This window comes from Falco naumanni, chromosome 12 (genome assembly GCF_017639655.2).
Source record: "Falco naumanni isolate bFalNau1 chromosome 12, bFalNau1.pat, whole genome shotgun sequence".
NCBI classification, from domain to species: Eukaryota; Metazoa; Chordata; class Aves; order Falconiformes; family Falconidae; genus Falco; species Falco naumanni.
In genome coordinates this window covers 711,882-732,764 of record NC_054065.1, presented here as the reverse complement: position 1 = coordinate 732,764, position 20,883 = coordinate 711,882, and the positions used below count along the sequence as shown (strand labels likewise).

The 20,883-nt window shown below is 53.9% G+C and overlaps 2 protein-coding genes across 3 annotated transcripts in view; both read right to left on the bottom strand.

Annotated features, from left to right (window-relative positions):
• Nucleotides 1–134: 134 nt before the first annotated feature.
• The window catches only part of CFAP61 (cilia and flagella associated protein 61), a 117,569-nt gene continuing 96,820 nt past the window's right edge, over nt 135–20,883 (bottom strand). For both annotated transcript variants that reach the window (XM_040611823.1, XM_040611822.1), the window contains 3 exons: nt 13,399–13,489; nt 10,622–10,787; nt 135–776 (listed from right to left, as the gene is read on the bottom strand). In XM_040611823.1, the coding sequence (XP_040467757.1) occupies nt 697–776; nt 10,622–10,787; nt 13,399–13,489 (337 nt within the window). In that variant the 3' untranslated portion in view covers nt 135–696. The remainder of the gene's footprint in view (nt 777–10,621; nt 10,788–13,398; nt 13,490–20,883) is intronic.
• On the bottom strand, nt 7,699–9,194 carry INSM1 (INSM transcriptional repressor 1). The gene is given in 2 exon segments (XM_040611825.1): nt 7,699–8,700; nt 8,702–9,194. Coding segments are annotated over 2 exon segments (1,287 nt in total). The 5' UTR covers nt 9,104–9,194; the 3' UTR covers nt 7,699–7,815.

The window sequence follows — 20,883 nt, the reverse complement described above, 5'->3', positions numbered from 1 at the left end:
AACTTGGCTCCCAACGGCATTCTTCAGAGAGCGCTGGAGGGCCGTAACTGCGCGGCGTGTGCTGCGCCCGCGGGGCACGAGGTGCCGCTGGCAGGCACGCCGCCCTCCGGCCCCTGGCAGCCCCCTCTGCCTGCCGGCGCCCGGCCGAGCTGCCGCAGCTGCCGGGCCACGCTCGAGCTGCTGCAAGTGGTTCGGATGCACCAGGGACGCCGGTGCTGAGGCGGTGCTGTGGTGGCGGTGTCAGTGGCGTGGGTTCGGCCTCCCCGCAGGCAGCGCTGCGCTGACCGCGGCCGCAGGAGCGGCTGCCGGGCGCGTAACTTGCAACATTGCTTCCAGGCCCAGTTCTCTTTGGCAGAACATCAGTTAGTGCCACGCCACGGCTGAAACCGGGGCAGCCACGAGCGCAGGCCTCACACTGCCCTGACCGTGTTCTTAACCGGGAGGCCCTAGAGCCCCGGCGATGCTCTTCACAGCCCCCCCAGCTCTGGCCACCCCAGAGCGTTCCTCCCGCTGCCCTTCGCGCCTCACGGGGGCACGGGTCCTGGACACGCTGCCAGCGGCCATGGGCTGAGAGGGAAAGACCAAACGGTTTTGTTGGGCTGAATTTGGCCAAGCTACTCCTGAAAATTGCCCCTGTATGGCTAAGGAGCAGCTCCAGGGCAAGATGGGAGGGCCTGAACTGCTGCTTCTAAAGAATCAGTCGGCTGCAGAACCGTGCTCGCTCTTTTGCTCTTGAATGTTCTGTGCTCTGGTCACCAGCCACATGGGTGGGCCACCTAAAAGAGATGCAACAAAAGATTTTTAAGGTGGTTTCAGCCCCCGCATCGCAGATGCCCCTGCCACGAGCAGCACCCACCCGCCGGGTCGGGGCCGTTGGCGCTCCGGCAGCCTCGTCCCTCTCAGGGCGCTCAGCCCCACCTGCGAGCCCGCCGCCGCAGGGCCAGCTGCCCAGCACCCGGCTCACCCCTGGCTACAGACCGTTACTCATTTGGGGGAGGAGGTGTCCCACTCCCCACCACGAAGAGTCCTTTGCTGTAGGATGCTGGTGGCGCTCGTGCCCGGGAGCCTCGGTCACAGCACTCGGGCAGCAGGAGCACACGGAGCTGATCAGTATTTCCAAAGCACCGGCCGTCCCGGCTGCGCAGGAGCCACAGAGCCTGCACTGGCAGGAGCTTGCAGCGGTTTGGTAATAATAATTACAGACCGTTACGAAAGCTCAGAAGACGTTATTTATATACTACTCATTCCAAGAAACACGTGATGACAAGGCTTCCCTTTCTAAGCCGTGTAATGCCTTATTGCTAGGCCATTTGCATGAACATTAAAAACAAATGTTTCCGATGGTGATTTTCCACTCTGTGGAGACATTACTTAAGAAAATGAGGGGGGTCTGTGCTCTCAGTCATAATTATGTCAGGGGTGCTTACACATTACCCCCCGCTTATGCCAGTGGGAATGCGATGGGATTATTTGGCAGTGGGAAAAGACCCTTGGAAATGTCTGTTCCTTTGCCAATAAGAGAGGACAGAGTTGTCTTAAATTGCTTTCAGGTGCTTTAGTCTGCAATGGAGAATTAATCCAAACAGCTCCGGGTACAGCCCCGCATCTCTCCAGCTGCAGAAATAACTTCACACACCGAGCTGGCGCTGGGAACGCGCCTCCCACGCACTCGCCGTGGGGACCCGGGCCCGGGCGCAGCTCGGGCCGTTCTGCGGGACTGGGGTAGCAAACCCCGGGAGCGGGGAGGGGGCGGCCGGGGGTCCCGGCGCGGTTAGGGCGCCCCCCCCCCGCCGCCCAGCCCCGCGGCGGTGCCCAGCGCGGCCCCGACCCAGGCCGCCACGCTGCGGGCCGGGGCCGGTCACTGGCGGGGGGCGATCGGCGTGACCCGGGCGGTGCGGCCCCAGGCGGGGGCTCGGCTGGGCAGGGCAGGGGCTGGGGCTGGGCAGGGGCAGGGGCAGGGGCAGGGGCTGGGGCAGGGGCTGGGGCAGGGGCTGGGGCTGGGCAGGGGCAGGGGCTGGGCAGGGGCAGGGGCTGGGGCTGGGGCTGGGGCTGGGGCAGGGGCTGGGGCTGGGCAGGGGCTGGGGCAGGGGCTGGGGCTGGGGCTGGGGCAGGGGCTGGGGCTGGGGCTGGGGCTGGGGCTGGGGCAGGGGCAGGGGCTGGGGCTGGGGCTGGGCAGGGGCAGGGGCAGGGGCAGGGGCAGGGGCTGGGCAGGGGCCGGGGCAGGGGCCGGGCAGGGGCTGGGGCTGGGGCTGGGGCGGGGGCGGGGGCGGGGGCTGGGGCAGGGGCTGGGCAGGGGCTGGGGCAGGGGCTGGGCAGGGGCTGGGGCTGGGGCTGGGGCGGGGGCGGGGGCGGGGGCTGGGGCAGGGGCTGGGGCAGGGGCTGGGCAGGGGCTGGGGCAGGGGCAGGGGCGGGGGCTGGGGCAGGGGCTGGGCAGGGGCAGGGGGGCTCAGCCAAACCCCCTGGTCCCTGCCCCACAGCCGCAAGCCGGGAGCTCCCTTGCCTTCACGGCTGCAAGGAGAGGTCAGGATTATTTAAAAATAGTGACTCTTTCCCAAAAGCAACTGGTGATGTGGTGGGAGCGGGCGGACGGCTGTTAAAAACAACGCCCAGGCCGCCACACCGGGAGGACGTACCGCGAAATGTCCCCATGAAATGTCCCCATGCCGGCGCCGCTGCCCATGCCACTGGCGCTGCCCCAGCCGTGCCACCCCACTCCAGCCAGCCCCGCACTGATGAGAGCAGCGAAACCAGAAGCTGGGGCCAGAATATCAGCCCGAGTGTCTGTGCCTTTGCTAGCCATTAGGTATCTTTTCAGCCGTGCCCTCTGATTGAGTAAGATTTTCTTTTCAAAGCAGCTCGGCAGTGCCCTGCCCTGCAGCCTGTACCGGCGGGCAGCCCTGCGCAATGAAAGGCCGCGCCTGGCCTGGCCATCTCTCCCATTAACGTATCAAATGTTTCCACGAAGCAGACCTCTGTTATGTGGACTGTAAACTAAATTTAATTAATACCATTAAAAGCTGTAATGAGGCTTTTTATCTGCACGGAAGGATTTGGGATGTTTGAGTGCAATGCACAAAATGCAGGCAGCCCAGGCACCCTGCTCCTCCACCGCAGGGTGATGCCTGGCTGCCCCAGGTAGCTCGCCCTGCCACGCGGCTGCAGCAGTAGCCGCACTGGCCCGAAATGCCTGCCAGGACCCAGCACCCTCACAGGCGGGTGACAGGGCAGAAGACATGCTGATACCACCACCCTGCGGCACCCCACACCATCCTGCATCACCACGTGGCACCGTGTGGCACCTCACATCCCTCTGCAATCACCCCATAGCATGTCACATCACCCTGTGGCACTCCACATCACCCCATGGCACCCTGCAGCACCCCACAGCACGCTGCAGCACCCCACGGCACTCTGCATCATGGCACTGCGTGCCCCGCCAGGGACGGACGGGCAGAAACGCTTGCAGCAACTTGAGCCATTCTCCCAGCCGCCAGCTCATGAAAGGCGACACAGGTTTCTGAACAGGTTTGCATGGGAAAGAGGCCTGACACCCAAAGCAAAAGCCCCACTGCCAGCCCATGACACAAACCAGAAGATGCAGAGCAAGGCCAGGCTCCCTCCTGCCACACGGCCACGCACCCCAAAACCCTTGGCCATGCCCAGCTGTGTCTCAGCCAGTCATCCAAGCAAGGCACCTACTGCACTGACAGCTGCCAGTGACCATGCTGCTGATACCAAAGACTGTTAAAAACCTACACTCAAGAAGCGGCATCAGAGACACTGTTCCTCTGCTAGCAGCAGCACTTGGCACTGACATCACCAAGAGGAAAAGCTCTTCCCAGCCTCTCGCCAGCCCCGCACCCGCGGTTCAGTGATGGTTTCTGAGCTGCATTTTTCAGGACCCTGCAGGTTCCTGTAATTAATCTCCCTGGTTCCTTTCAGTTTGCAAACAATCCGTTTCAGACCATGTGTTCAGCTCTTTGTGTGCTCAGAGAGGTGAGAAGGAAGGCTCCAGCGGTCTGCAAACTGGGTAAACATCTCTGCCCAAGCGCACAAAGAGTGAGCTGCCTCTCTACCTGCACGCCAACTGCCTCCCAGTATTGGAAATCGTATCACATTTGGGGTAGCATCAGCATTTTCCGTGGGGCCCAAACCTGTTCCTGCTGGATGCACTGAGAGTCATCAGCAAATTGATTTGTTAGCTGACAGCAGGAGGCTTTGTTTGCACAGCGCTGGCCAGCCTGTGCTGCCGGATGGTGAGAACATGGCACCAAAAAGGCAACACCTGCATTCCCAGAAGCTGCTGCAAGCAGCGCTGGTCGAGGTCTGGGTTCTGTCATGCTGCTCAGCTCTCAGTGCGTCCACCGAGCTAAAAGTGGCTTGAGGGTCTGACGGGCACAGAGGTGGAGGCAGAGGAGGGCCGGGCTGCAGCCCTGTGCCAGGGCCCGGGCGGTGGGACAGCACCGGGGAGGAGCACGCTGGGGCAAGTTGGTGCGGGGCAGGGACAGATCCCTCCCCAAAATGCTGCCCGAGGGAGGCTTGCCCCGAGTGGTGGCAGCACGGTACCCTTCACTGCCAGAGCTGCAAGAGACACGGACGGTGACGCTGATCGCTCCCCGTCAAATCCCTCAAGCAGCTGGTGCCTCACACTCGTACTGACTCCGATACTCATTTCCCCAAAGCCCTGCAGCGGTGCAGCCATGCAAGGAGAGATGCGGCGTGGACGGCCCAGCAGCATTCTGTGCCAAGGCTGCTGTAGCCCGGTGACTCCAAGAACAACTCCCCTTGCTTACAGGCTGTTTGTGAACGGAGCCCAGTTTCTAAAGCACTCCCGTGTCACCCCTCCTTACCCCTGCCCAAAATACAAGAATGCGAGCCTCTGCTAACCACATTCTCTGCTGCCACGTATGTTCCCGTCAGCAGAAGATGCAGAAGCGTGGGTGCTGATGGCTACCCTGACAGCTCTCTACAAACCCAGGAAATTCTCCTGACCCCCAAGAGATTTTATCTGACTCCTACCGGGACAGGCATGACTTCACTTGACTCTTGGGAAATCAATACCAACATGAAGCAGTTGTTTTGTGGCCTGCTGGTGCCACAGGCTTAGAGCAAAGGTTCCAGCAGTTTCAGCACTGCTGTGAAGACACGGCTGGAGCCTCTGGGAGTCTCTGAAGGATGTGCCAGACACCAGTCTGGAAGCAGTAGTGTCCAGTGGCCCAAGATGACAGCCACGCGCATTGGCCAGCTCCCCTCAGGGAGCTCCGGCTCTGTACGAGCAGGGACAGCGTCCTGCCCAGCCCACCGACAGCTGTGAAACACCAGGCTCTGACAGCCCAGCACCTGGGACTTTCCGAGGCCAGGGAACCTGGCAAAAGCAAAACTACACTTATCTCTCAGACTGTTGAGGCCACAATCTCTTTTTCAGTGTTATCAATTTACAGTTAAACCCACAGCTTCACCTAGACCTGAAGTACTCCTGGTACGACAAAGTTGGTTTTCCCAGGAATCAAGGCAGCAGGAGCATACTGGCTCTGGTGCTTTTTAGTCTGACTGAACAAGAAGAAGAAAAAGAAAAAAAATCTTTCTCTAGAAAGATTTCCTTTCTCCAGAAGCTTTTCTCTATCAAAAAACATTCAGACATTTCCTGCGGGAAGTTCCAGAAGGTCACCTGCTTTTCCCACAGCAAAGTAGCCGTCCCTCAGAGGAGAGCCTTTAGGTGAGTGAACGTGGCAGAACAGGTTGGAAACCTCTTTCAGTGAGCAAAAGCCTCAGCAGCATTACCAGCCCCGAGACAGGCCATGCCAGAACACCCAAGCCAAGACCTCTGAGACCACGCTCGGCCCTTAACACACCGGTGCGTGACTGGGTATTTGCACTTGGGGTTGCCACACTGCAGAGCTGCATGCCATGAGGCTGGCTCCGTGGCTTCTCCTGCTGGTAAAGGGAGATGCAGCACCTGCAAGAGAGGTTTCACTGACCCAGCATACATCTTCCCTGCTTATGCTGACATTGTAACCATTTTTGCCAAAAAAATACTAAGAACCTACTTTTTGACCAAACCCATGCAATTCCCACCTACAGACACAAGTCATGGGGCACCTGCGCACATCAGGGCCGATGACCCCAAGCCAAACTGCTCCTTAAACCACTCCTGGGACCTGGTAGGTCCTATGCAGAGCCCTGCCATGGGCCACATCTGCCACCCCTCTCGCAGGGTGAGCCAGGGCTCTCTGCACCCTGGTTTCCCCCTGCCTCAGTCACTGCCCTGTGAGTTTTTTTCACACACTGGCATGTTCCCCCTTTCCAGCGAGGAGCCCCAGCACACTGGGTTGGCCAAAACCCTGGAATTACGGAGGGACACTGCAGAAATCCCACCACAGAGCAGAGAGGGACCAGGCAGGATTGGGCCCTAGCTTTGAAACAAGGCAAGCAGAAGCTCAGCCTTCTTCACACCAGCCTCCACAACTGACAGCAGCAGGAAGACAGCAGCTTTTCCTCGGGAGCCCCGTAACCCCACGTATCAAGAGTGCCAAGCACAAGAGAAAACCACTCAAGCAAATAGCGTGTCCTCCCACATACAAGGATTTCCCTGAGTTTTCCACTTCTCCTTCAAAGGTGCTCCCCCTCCTCGTGTTTTCCCTGCAACACTTTCCAGGGAAGGTCCCCATAAAGTCTCTCGCAACTATTCCCTGCAGCAGCACCTGGGGACAGCGGCAGGCCCGGGGACAGGCTCAGGCTCCGGCCCGTGGCACAGGGAAGCGGCCCCAGCGCTTCACTTCACGCAGGGGGGGCAGCCTTCTTCCCCCAGCACCAGGCACACCTCACCCTACTCTTCTCCCCCCACCCCCCCTTAATTAATCTCATCAAAAGGTCCAGAGCAGGCTGGCGGCTAGTGCGGCACCCTGCCAGCCAAAGCCCAGAGCCTTGCCCCAGCATCCCACCCCCCCCACCCCGCCCCCGGGGCCAGCCCAGCAGGCAGAAGCAGGAGGCAGTAGGGGAACGCTTGAATTTGAAAATATTTTATTTGAATAGTAAATAATTATACAGTTGAAACAGTCCTATCGAAGCACTCTATAAATAGCTAACAGTTAAGAAAATAATGTGTGTAGAAAAAGAGATTGCATCTAAAAGTAAGAGCTGTCAGTTGCACAAGATAAAATGGTTAAGATCATGTGTTATTCTAGGTATAAAAGTTAAAACCTTTTTAGCAGATCCCTTTAGAAAAAAAGATCCTCTAAAACGCACAGTGAAATGGCAGGCGGGGGAGACAAAAAAGGCGCATTAGAATATCCGTGATCAAATAATATCAATCTTCATAATTAATATAAATAAATAACGAATAAATAACATAATTACTCAAACCAACATATACAGACAGTCAACTCATCAGCTACCTTAAAAGGGAAAAACGAAAACAGAAAGTTGGCATGTCACAGTTAAGGCAGTTTCTACAGCATTTTCTGGAGACCATCAACAGCAGAGTCAAGGCATTTGTGGCTATACTAAAGGAAATTTCTCGTTTCTTCCTCAAGCGCTTTGATCTGTTCACAGATACATAAAACCCGAAACGAACGAACAAACCAAAACGAAACGAACCGGGGAAGAAAACCCAAACCAAAACCAACCATGAAACCGAAGCAAAGCAAAGCAACAAAACACAAACCGAGACCCCGGGAAGGTGAAACGTAAAGCCAGATTCCAGCAGTTCACAAGCCGTATTAAAGCTAATGGTGCGGCGAGCCCGCAGCGCGGCCGGGCAGCCCCGGCGGGAGCGGCCCCGGCGCCGGGCCGGGCCCCGGGAAGGCACGGGCGGCTCTAGCAGGCGGGGCGCAGCGGCACCTGGAGCAGGATGACCTGCCTGTTCTCGGAGGGGTGGCACTTGTTGATGTGCCGGGTGAGGCCGGGCGAGCTGTAGAAGGTGGCCGAGCAGTACTTGCAGGGGAAGACCTGGGCGGCGTGCAGCAGGCGGAGGTGCCGCTCCTGGCTGCTCTTGCTGGGGAAGGTCTCCCCGCAGACGGGGCAGAGGCGGCACTCGGCGGGCGGCGGCGCGGGCGGCTCCTCGCCGGCGGGCTCGGGGGCCGGGTGGCCCAGCAGGTGCTTGCGCAGGTAGGCCTGCCGGCGGAACCGCTTGGCGCAGCGCGGGCACTCGAAGAGCCCCTCCTCGGAGCCCGCCTCGGAGGCGCCGCCGGGGCTCGGCGTGTCCCGCTCGCTGCCGCTGCCGCCCGCCTCCTTCGGCGGCTCCTCCGGCGGCGCCCGGCCCGCCTCGGGGCCGCTCTTGGTGGCGGGCGGGCGCGGCTTGTGCCAGCGGCGGTGGGAGGCCAGGTTGGCGGGGCAGGAGAAGACCTTGTCGCACTCGGGGCAGCGGTACTCCACCCGCACGATGCGGGAGCAGCGGTGCTGCGCCAGCGCGAAGGGGTCCCCGTACTCCTCCTTGCAGAGCTGGCAGATGAACTCGCCCAGCGGGCGGGCGCAGCCGCCCCGCGCCTTGGCCGGCGCCTCCACCGGGCCCTCCTTGATGCGCAGCCCCAGCACGGGCGACGTGGTCACCTCGTCCTCGAAGGTCAACTTGCGTATCGCCTTCGCCTTCTTGCCCGACGGAGCCTTCTGCCGGCCGGGCTCGGCGGCGCCCGGCGGGCGCTTGGCGGGCGGCGGGCGGCCCGGGGCGGACGGCGCGGCCGGGGCGGGTGGTGCGGGGGGCTCCGCCGGGGGCTCCGCCGGGCGGTTCGGCGGGCCCGGCGGCGGCCCAGAACTTGAGGTCGGCCGGAGCGAAGAGAAGCGGGTCCATAGTGCCGGGCACGGCCGGGGCGGGGAAGGACTCGGCCGAGACGGGCGAGCCCAGGCTGAAGCCGCGCTCCAGGTACTTGTCCCTGCTGACGGGCCGCGTGGGGCTGTACAGCGCCTGCACGGCGGCATCAGGCGTCCCGAACGGCACCGGCGGCGGCGGCGAGTCCCGCGGCGAGTCCCGCAGCGGCGGGGCGGCGGCGGGGCAGGCGGGCGGCGGGGCGGCGGCGAGCGGCGGGCCGGCGGCGTCGCGGCAGCAGCGCGCCCGGTAGGAGACTGGGGTGGGCCGCCGGCTGCGCTTCACCAGGAAGCCCCGGGGCATCTTCGCGCCGCCTCCGCGCCGGCGGCGGCCGCGGCGCACGCTGCTCGCTCTGCCCGCGGCGCGGCCGCCGCCGCCTTTAAGCGGGCCGGGGCCATTGTTCGGCCCGGCGGCGGCGGGACCGGCCAATCAGCGGCGCCGCGGCGGGCGGCGGCGGCGGGCGGAGCGGGTGCACCTGAGCCCCCCGCCCGCCCGGCCCCCGGCGGCGGCACACGCCCGGCCCCGCCTCCCGCACGCTCCGCGCCCCGCGCCGCCGCCCGGCCCGGCACGCGCGGGCCTTTGTGTGCCACCACGGCCCCCCCGCCCGCGCGCCGCGGCCCCCGCCGCCCGGCCCGGCCCCGGGGGACGGGCAAAGTGGCTGCCGCGGCGGGCCGAGGAGCGGCGGCCGTGCCGTCGGGAGGGCGCCGGGGCGGCCCTCTCCGGCGTCAGAGGCCGAGCCGGGGCTCTGGCCCGGCGGGAAGGACGAAGCCGGGGCGGCGGGCGGCCCTGTTACACGCCGTGCGCCCGCCGCGGGTCCGCGCGCACCCCCTGGCCCCGGGCCGTGCTGCCCGCTCTCCCGCGGGGGCCGGCCCGGGGCTCGGCCGGCGAGCTCCGTCCGAAGCGCGGCACGGCGGGCGCACGGCGAGGCGGGCTGTGTGCGGGGCCGCCGGTCCCCGCCGGCCGCAGTGGGACGCGAGGGCGAGCGCTCCCCGATGCGCCAGGGGGCGGCGGCGCCGGTGCCGCGGCCGGTCCCCGGGCAGCGCGGCGGGGCGAGCACCGGGCCGCGGCCCCGCTCCCCCTTAACCCTTTGTCTGCGGCGCGGGGCGCCCGGCGGGGCTGGGGGGGGGGGGCCGGGCCGCTCCGCGCGTCGCAGGTGGTGGCGGGGCGGGGGGGAAGCGGGGCGCCCCCCGCTGCGAGCAGCCGGCCGGCCACGGGGTACCCCCCTCCCCCGCGCCGGCCCCGCGCGCCTTTGTGGGGGGCGGCGGGGCACGCGGGCGGCACGCGAGCGAGCGCCGGTCCCGCCGCCGCGGCCCCCCCGCGCGGCCCCGCTCGCCGCCTTTGTGCGCCTCATTAGCATAAAGCTGCGCGACCCTCCCGGCGGGCGGCACAAAGGGGAGGGGGGGGGGGGATCGCCCGCACCGGGGGCCGCCGCTTTGCGCGCGCTTCGTCAGCGAGCCGGGCCGGGCCGCGGGGGGGGGGGCTGTGGGGGGCCGCGCAGCCCCCCCGCCCGCCCGGTGGGACAGGCGTGCCGCGGGGCGGGGCGGCCCGCCGGGCATTAGCATACAGCTGCGGGTCCGCCGGGCACGCGTCGCCGCCCCTCCGTCGGGGCTGCGCACCGAGACCCCCCCCTTCCCCCCATCCAGGCGCACACCGAGACCTCCCGGTTCCCCACCGGGGCTGCACACCGAGACCCCGCCCGTTCCTCACCGGGGCCGCGAACCCAGGGTGACGCTGCCCCCGCCCCGTCGGGGCGCACAACGGCCCCCCCGGACCCGTTCAGCCCGGCGCCGCCTCACGCGAGCGGGCCGCGCGCTGCCTCACCTGCCGTCGGCGGGGCTCCGGGGCCGCTGGCCGGGGCGTAGGCGGGCAGGCTGGCGCGGTGGCGGCGCAGGAAGCGCAGGACGGGCTCCCGGAGCGGCGGCGGACAGGGGCTCTGCTCCGCCCGGTCCTCCGGGGGCGGCTCGGCGGCGGGGGGCAGCCCGGGCACCTGCAAGGCAGATCCGTCAGACGCCGGCCCGGGACGCGCACCGAAGACGGCACGCGTAGCGGCAGGACCGAAACCGGCGGGAAGGGGGGGGGGGAAGATGTGTCAGGTGTGAGACGCGTGGCGGCGGGGCTCGCACCGGTGGCACCGAGCCCAGCCCGAGGCCAGGGGAGCTCCGGCGGGGAACCTCTCCCCGACCCGGGGAAGGCAAGGCAGGCGCGGCCACCAGCTCGGGCAGCTCCCCACTCCGCCGGCACCGCCTCGGTTGCTTGTCCCTGCCGCAGTTACCCACACAGTCAGCGGCCGCCGATGCAGCATTTGCGCGGAACTGCAAGACCTCGCCGGTCTGGGGCAGGCTCCGAGCGTGCACCGGAGTCCCCCGCCCCACCTAACTTATGGCTGCTTTTAAGGGCCTTCTCAGAGCAACCCCAGCTGCAATGTGAGATTTAGACCATTATTTTTTATTGAGGACAAGTGCCTTTTCTAGAGCATCTCGTGCTGCACGTGTGCCCTCCGCTTGCTGTCTACTCCAACAGCTGATGTAGGTGCAAAAACCCAGCCCCGCCATCTGCATGTTTGCATTGCTGGAGCGCTGCATGTTGAAATAAACACATGTTTGTGAGCCTGTGAAAGGGTAAACATTCCCCGTGCCGTAGCTCGGCTTTCAGCAATGGACAAGAGCATCCTGTGCAAGAGTCATGCCTACATCGGCTGCTGCATCAGGATGCCAATTTCAATGTGCAGGCTGAAGACGCAGTCCCTGGCCCAGCTGCAACAGGCTTTTCTAGGCATATCTTTCTTACTAGTAGTGACCATTTCCATAAATACTATCCCTAAATGCATGAGACCATTGCCAGTTTCTGTGGAAACAGTAACCAGAAATGTCTGACTTCTGCGTATTTGCACTCACAGTTTTTAAACATCTCTTTCAAAGGTGTATTGTTCCCTCATTTTTTACCTTTCATTACTAGTTTATCTGTGTGCTGAAGTGAGCCTGGAATATGAGCAACAGGAAGCAAAGACAGCAGGTCTCTCGCTCCATATAGAAATAAGAACCAATCCCAGGGCATTTAAGATACATTCCACTAAGTGCATAGTACCTGCTATGCGTTTGGCAATGTGCCCAGAAGGAACACCCAAGGAAAACATAAACGTGACACTTAGTAAATACAGTTAGAATTACCGTGAAGAAAATCCAAATAAAAATACAAAACAAATCTGCATTCAGATGCAGATGCCGTCATCTTTGTTCATGTAAGCAATTCCGACTCACAGAGATGCTTTCAGTCTGTTCAGTGAGACTATTTGTGTGTGGCAGGACAACGGCAACAAGAAAAGGGTAAGGCAAGCGAGCCTCTAATTTGTGGGACACCAATTCCCCTTTCTCTGAAGATGTTCACATTTTAACAGCATGCAAAATGTGGCTGGGTGACGGCAAGAGAAACGCTTCCCATCAGGCCTCCCATTCTGCACAGAATTTCATTTTGTGTCCTTTTATAGATGTCTTCCAAGAGAATCTAAAGTAAAACCGCACTCTGAGGAGCTTTCTGTATCATGACAATAGGAGGAAAATTGCATCTAGCCCTTCTGGGAGGAGGCGGGGGTCGAGCGTTTGTGCGGCTACAGCTGTGACCCACAACAGGGCACCAGTCTGGGCCATGGAAATGGGTGTGCTACAGTCCACACAACATCCCGTCCTTTTGCCACCCTGCCTCCATTTACAGTCGATTCTGATTGTTTGCTGCACAGTTAAAAACTGTTGCAAGTGAATAGTCAAACAATATTGCCATGGCACGGAATTCCATTGCGTTAAACAAAAGCAAAAGCAGCATGAGGAGAAAGAAGGCAAACTGGGTCCCAAGTTGCAGGTTGGAAGTACCAAGATCCAGACGGCAAGCTATGTTTGAGAGATCAGCCAGAAATTCATCGGGGGGTAGGGGAGGCAGTTCTTGGGGTTGTTGGAACCATTTGCAGTTAGCAGTTCTTTTTGTGGAGCACGTTGGGCTTTGGATTTTGAGCAGATGAAGTTGCAGGCTGCTGAGACTTTTTATGCCTCTGACTACGGTACCAAGGCCAAAGCTGTAAACAGCATTAGCAACCATTTTAATTTCATCCTTGCTCAGGAAATCCACTTAGCACTGAAAAGCCAGTTGCTTTCACTCTTTCAGCTAGAAAAGCCATTCCCTGTGGGTAGATGTTGGAAAATCTACTTCTCACAGGCTCAGCTGAGACAGGTTTAGGATGGCCCGAAGTGTGTTTGTATTAAGTAACATTAATAAAAAAAGGGGATAACTGAACAATAAAGCCTCTGGATTCTGCTGGGTACTTTTACTAAACTGCACGTGTAATGCAAAAATGCTGTGAAGGAAAACAAAGCAATGTAAAGTTATATTGGTAAATTTTAAAAATACGCCCAAATAAGGGAACTGAACAATATGCTGTGTGCTTGGTGAACACACCCAGCTGAGGGCTATAGGATCTGCTCAGGTTTCCCAGAGGAAATAGCTAAACTGAAACGTAAAGCTTTAGGAGAAAGATGGGAGAAGAAACTGAAATGAACAACACTAACAAATTACCTAAATAATAAAATGTACTCGCCAGTCATTTTTCTTACCTGCTCTGACATCAGGATTTGGCGCAGCTCCTTCTTGAGATCAATAAACCGATCATGATAGATGGCCATGGACCAAGGTTCCCTGAAGTAGCTGGTTAAAAAAGAAGAAATTTAGTTATCTTGTGAACTTCTCATTAACCACTAATAAAGTATTTACCTGCTTTTTTGCCTTTATAAATTATAGTTCTGGACCCATCATGATCGTTTGTTCATAAAATGCCTCCTGTAACAGCATGGTCAATCAATTCTTTTAATGGATGTTCCTGATGTACAGCCAGCTTCAGTAATTACATTTAAAGTGGCTTAATTCAGAGCTGTGGCAAGACCCAGTGAAGAATCCTGATTTTATCAGAATTTAAAAGCCTGAAGACCTGTAAAGAACGGTGTCTCCATTATCTGTCCTCATTTGAGAAAAGCAGATTGCAGGATTAACTGAACTGCTGCATAAACAAATTAAATTTGTGTAGACAATGACACAAATGTTGTTCATTATTAAGGTTTCTGGATTAATAAAGGCCAGAAAAACAGGCCACCACGGTGTTGCAATATGTTCTTTGCACTAGTACGCTGAAGCTAAATTGAACCTATTCTAGGAGGAAGCTCTTGTAACTTTTTCTTTCAGTGACAGCATCTATGGCAGCATTCTTCTGTGAAAAAGGAGTAACAAGATGGAGAGGACATGACTCGATGTAGAACCTCAAGGCTGTAAATATAACCGGAGGCAGCTAGATTACAAACCTGTGATTTATTTCTCTTTTCTCTGTAATGAAAAATAATTTTTACTGCTTCAGTGAGATGCTCTGTGTGTAATTCTTGTTAGTGCTGACTGGAGTCAGGAGGTGCACCATGTTCATCCCAGTAATGAATGAACAGATGTCAGCAGGGTCACCCAGGAACTTTTAAGACGGGTGCATTTGCGTGGCTGCAACCAATGTTTCCATCTTTGGAATGGCAGCAGCACGCTTGGCACTGTTGTCAGGAGTACATGTATGCTATCACTTGATTCAGTTGCATGGTCTTTAAATGACCATCTGAATAAAGCAACTTCAAAGGTGCTACGCAAGTTTAATAATTCTGACGTACCCGTCTGCAGAAAACTAACCTGCAGTTTTCTTTTTGCAGATTTTTTTCTTCATTAAGGTCAAATGGCAGGGTTTCCCCCTCCCACTCTTTGAATTAAACTTCATCTTTCACCAGTCCCCTGCACAACTAATAACAGTTTATGCATCTGGCAGAACTTCGCTGGTTTTTCACATGCTCATCCCGTCATAAGCTCCCCTCCGCCTTCCCACTGAGCCCCTTCATCTGCGTTTCTCTTTGTATCACGGGCTGGCTGGGGCTGCCTCTCCTGGATTTGCACAGTGGCCAGCACAGTCTCTCTGTTCATAGATAGATGTGTTCATAGTATAAATATTTATAGACACCACTACAAATAACCATGTTCTTGCTACAGTAAGCGCTGCCCAGCCTAGAAGTCTCTGGTAGCATGTTACCATGACTGACACTACCTATTCATTTGGACAGGAAATGTTAGAAAAGATGAGCTCAGCTTTAACTTTAACTTTTATATACCTATAACATGCGCAGAGAGCTAGAGAAGAACAGGATATTCCCCAAATATTTAAAAAAAAGCCTTCAATTTCAGAAGAAAAACGCCACCCAACAAAAACCTTTAACTCAATCATGATATTAGATAGCAAAGCAGCAAAAAGGGGGGTGTTATACAAGAATACATTAAGGTAATTGAAGACACTATTTTTTACTGATATACCCTGCTAACCTTTTTCCACTGGCCAAACATTTTGTCTTCAAGCTGGCATCTTAATTTTAATTCTAACCCTGATAAGGTGATTTCGTCTCTCGATGGAGACGTATCTTCCAACTGCCTTACCGTGGTTCAGCTGTTTCCCTACCTCACTGAGATGCTGCATTAAATGATGTTTATAAAACGTTTCAGGGATGCTACATATTACTGGTGCTGTTACCAGCAGCTCAGTTCTTAATTGCATTTTTAACTGCTCCTGTCAATATCCACAGATTTGGAGCTCAAAACCTGAAATGCATCACCCAGTTTGCAATTTTTAATGCAACTAAAACGCCTTGTTTGGGGGAATGGAGAATGTCTTGTCTGTATTTTCTAGATAGGCTGCCAAGAGGAGCTACCAGTAAACAACATTTACTACCAGATTCCCTTTACTTCCCTTCACCTGAAGAGATGGAATCACCAAAGGCAATTTAAAGATCTGCTTCACAGAAACAATTTACTTTCCTTGCTGGCTCTGCGTTTTTATCTATTTATCTTTTCAGTTAGAATCACCTTTATAAAGGAGCACATGGTGTTTTCAAGAAAGCAGATCTACATATGGCTGCTAAAGGGAAGTTTAATAATGAAAAAACCCATTTGAAGCCAAACCAACAAGTTGACTTTCTGAGGTTCATTCTCAATTTTATTACCACTTCAGCAGCAGTCCCTCAGGGCAGGCTGTAGAAGGCTTGAAAGTATAATGCTCTTCAGTATACAAGATGAAGCTGGCATGCTACCAACAGAGGCTCAAAGGCTCCTCAACTATCATGAGAACGGCATCTGCCACATGTGTTTGCACCATTTAGTCTTTCATAACCTGCCAGAGTGATCAGGCTAAATATGTACAAGATGACAATGTTTGCCAGGAGCATAACAGGTTTTCAAACTTGGTCACTTCCTAACGGGGATCCCCTGCCGACAGACTTTTATATCGACAGAAGTTATCATGGGAAGGCATTTGTAACAAGGTGGGATGAAATGGTCTCCTTTTGAAGACAATAAGCGACATCCTTTTTGTTGCTAGGAAGCTGGTCTCGCCTTTCTTTGACAAACAATATTTAAAGTCTGTTCTGCCTCATTTGTGATGTGTAGCCTGCATTAGATGAAAGGAAAGAACGAGGAAAATATTTAGTGGCATTCTCTAGAAAAGAGATGGAATCTTTCCCTTTTCAAGAGATGCAGCGTTAAATAAAATGGATACAGTTGGCCACTGCTAGCAAGCAAAAACAGAGTATGCATGCAGGTGGCTTCCCATCTGAGAGCTATCTGTGTTTATTCTCCATTTCATTTGCAACTACACACCACTTTCACAGAGCAAGGCTTCTGCCTCTGAAAGCTAATTCTGAAGCTGACGTTTGTCTGCGGTGTGTCCTGGCTCTCTAAAGCAGAGGCAGCGAGGACCTGACAGTCACCTCTGGCAACGTTTCTGCCATCTAAGTCAGGTCTAACAGCATGAGATGTATCACTGAGAGCAAGATGTTAAAACCAGAAAGTTTTAAAAATCGAACGAAAAGCTTTCAGAATAATACCAACCACCAAACAAAAAGTAAGATATAAAGTTTAAAAACCCCCATCAATAATGGAAGTTTCTGTAAATAATTTTAAATCCTGTGACAAGAAAGCAATGGTGGAGAGGTGAAGACCAGCTCTGTAGGATGAGCTGACCTACTCTGATAGATCTAATCTTTTATCATTCACAAGCATGGTGTAACTGTAATACTCAAACTGACCAGTTTTATCACACTACTGCAATGTTTTCCAAACTTCTACAAGTTGGGCTTCCCTTCATGGAAATGAAGCAAAAGCAAAGCCCAAATAATTTCCATTTATACTATTAACGATGGGCTTCTGAGGACCAGTGTTGATATTGTCTCTAAGTATTTCACACTGGGTGCTCTTCTTTGACAACCTCAGCCAAAATCCTCTCAAAAAAAAAAAAAAAAAAAAAAAAAGATCACCAGTGGAAAGAGAAACTGAAAGCAGTGATGATATGAATGCATGCAATGTGGCAAATAAAACAGAAACCAATTTTTTTAAAAGGTTTGATTTTCTCACTTATCTTAATGTGCAAGTAAATCTCATTATTACAGCCTGAAAAATAGTGATTCTTTTTTTAATATGAGAATTGTAATATGTTTTTAATTACTTCCATTCCTTTTCTTGCTGCTTCCATGAGCCTGATGACAGCAGAGATAACGGGTGTCACTGTGGACAGGCCTGTGGGCGCACCTTATGTACTGGGAATGCAGACCTGACGGCTCATTAAACTATGTGAAATAATCCCTCCCTGCAGGTGAGCTTATCAAATTACCACAGCGTGCGTGCACACTTAGACCGCCATTCTCTAGCGCAGAATCCTGTTAAGGGAATTTAAATTGCGGCCCTAAGCAGCCAGCACTCAGCTGCTGCCTCGCCAGCGCTGCCAGTGACTTCTCTCTGTGTCTCTGTGAGACCAGGACAAGTTGGGGGATTTTGAAAAGCTCAAAGGGCAGGTAGGCACCTGTTCCTTGTGATGATGCTGTTGTAGAATCCCTCTGCAAGCTACTGGCATGTTATTAACTATAGATTTTGAAGACGCTGTGTCTGCCAGTGTTCTTTTGCTACTCAAAGCCTTGATGAAAGCAATAGCAAAACCAAATTCAGCTCCTTGCATCCCCACTATCCCCACTCCTTCACCAACACATATGAACTCAGAGGAAACGACAAAGTTCAGAAACGGAGACAATCTACAAAGTGGTTTGAATCCGTTTGCAACTTTTGTTAAATGTCTCTAAATAATCATTAATGCAGACCTCTTGAAATCACATCTGTTTCTTCACAAAGCAGTCTACAGTTTGCTAGGGACCTGCCTTATGTCCCATTAAACTCAGCAGGACTCTGGTCAGAGTTGTATCCTCTGCCATCCAGCACTGCAAGCATATGCAGAGCAGCACACGTTTTTCTAGTAGGTGGTACAAGGCAGAGTCATTGATAAACTTAATCTCCCGTTAATCTGTAAGTAGCGTAGAGTCTCCTTCCCTCTCTGTAGCTTCCCACACTTAGTACAACACGGTGAGTTTTCAAGCTGGATGTCCATTTTTCTGGGTTTAAATTTCCTTAAGAAGAAATGTACTGCTTGAAATGCAAAATCTCCAGGCTTTATCAGCTACATCTGGAATATACACTATTGGTTCTCAAATATTCAGGCCTCAAAATATTCAAAGTCATTCCTTGGCACGTTTGGATCCTTTAAATGTGAACGACTTGGGCAATTTATGGAAGCTGAGTTTCTCATTGGTACTTTTGACACACAATGGAAAAAGCTACCCAAATGGCAGCATGCTTTTGCTGCAGCATACCTCATTCCTCCTTGGTTTTGCCACTAGTAAACAGTAAGAAGAAAGCTGCTGCTATTACAAACACCACGAACCAAACCAGAAGGACGAGCAGAGATGAAACTGAAACAGCTGGTCAGCTGACACAGGCTCCAGTGTAATACCGTTATGCCCAGAGTACCTATGAAGAACAGGGAATTCCACTTCCCAGGAGTGGGGAGAGGACAGTACTGCTGTGGGTTGGGATGCAATGCAGTTTTACTTTCTAGGTTGTCCTGACATTACTTCCCAAACAAAGTTCACAGTCTTTTCTCCAACACAAGTGCACTTAATAAGAAATGTCCCATCTTGTCAGGAAAAGAGACAATGCACTGTTTGCAGAGAATATATATGGATGTTTTAAGACTCCTAATTACAACGACATTGTGATTCCAGTAAAAGACATTTCCAGACATACCTTGCCTAGCTGGACCAGGAATCATAAAGTGTAAATTTAAAACCACAAAGCATTTCCTGCTAAATACCATCTGACCAGTAATTTTGAAAGACAGCCTGTTTATGTAGGTAAAAATCAAGGCTCATTTGTGTAAAACCCCATAAAGCACCACCTGAAAGCACTGTTCTTAATCACAAAGAATATAAAACATTCCCTGGTTTGCAGTTTCTTAAAAATCACTTACAATGGCCTAACAATCAAGCAAATGTTGAACCAACAGCAAGGTTGTAGCAAGACGGCTATTTAACTCCTTGCTCTATAGTTCTACTCACTGAACACCTGTTTGTCCATGCATTTTAAGCCACTCCTGTTAAATTCATTAATCTAGGACGCTGTTACTGCTCTCACCCAGTAATTAGTGAAATCAATAGTCTTATGGACAATGAATCTGTGATTTACTTCATTGGGCAGTTTTACAAAATAATGATGGTTTTTACTGACTCATGGGCTGACATTTCTTTTGTACTTTTTGCTAAGTAAATCATAGAAAGGAAGCCCATGCTTTTTTGCCACTTTCAACAGAACTGTGACCAAACCTGCAATATCTTTTCCTTGGAAAAGAACCATTTTACAACATGTGGTTTACAAAACCCTTTTTTCTGCAGCTGCAATAGCAAAACATAGTGCAGTGCAACTGACGCTCGAGAAAGATGGGCACTGAATCCAGAGCTCACAGAGGACAATACTGATCCCACTGGGCCCAGTCCAAAACCTCACTAGGGCTACCGCAGAGACCTGCTGACTCCAGGGGGGGGCGAGTCGTGATTGACACCGCGTATTGCTTGCCAGCCTCTTCACTTCACAAATGCCCGTTACCCATCATGGCTGATAAATCACCTCTGGTTTCTGCATTTTTAATATCCTGGAAATGTTACATTTAGGTGCCATTACCTGGAGGCACCATCAGAAAGCAAATCTTTGCAATCCCTGCTTCACATTGAGATACTGCAGTCCCTTCCTATTCTAAATATCATTGAGAGATATTATCCGTTATTTCAGCACTGGAATTTGGTAAAGTTTAGATACTTTACTAGATAGTAACAGTTATTGTGTAGCTGACTCTTCACTGAATTGCTCTTTAAACTTTCTAAACTCTGCTCTTTAAAATTGATATAAAAACATTGCTCTTTGCTCTGTCTATGAGGAAATTATGGCTGACCTTGAAATAAGGTTTATTACATTTTTTTCACATAGTACTATTTCACATGTAATGTATTATGAAAAACAATTAAAAGGAAATTAAAACTGACATACAAAATCAACAGATATGCTGTATGCACTGGTATGATTGCTTTTCTGTAATTACTTGTTTGTTCAGAGTTCAATCATTCATAATGGCTTGCGTAATTATTAATATGAATCGGCAAGGTTCAGCTGCAAATTGCTGTGGTAGGATTCGGTTGACTGGCCTTCACATACTAATTTGGATGTGGAGTGTCTTAGTAACATACCTCTTCATTAGTAAGTTAGCTGCTCCTTAAAAAAACCACTAATGTATAGAAATCTAAAGCCACCTAAAGGGGTCTGCCATTTATATTGATTTGCTATTGAAGTACAGCTTTACCGGAGCACCTTGGGGTTAGCATTTAATTCTGGTAGCAAAAAAAAGCTGTTAGTGCTTTGATATCCCCTCATGTGTTCCTCTTTCCTTATCCTGTCTCTCTCTTCATAAAAAGCACACAAATTTTCCTCTAATTAGGCTGCAAAGTGTACTGAGTAGCATTAGTCTCTCTCAGCCATGCTCACTACCTGCCACACTTCCTTTCTGTTTTTTTTCATCCCTGCAGAAAATAAGTCTCACCATCTGCATGATGAACAAAAGCCTAAGGTGGAATCCCTTAAATGTAATCACAGTGTGCTAATGGTGTGGG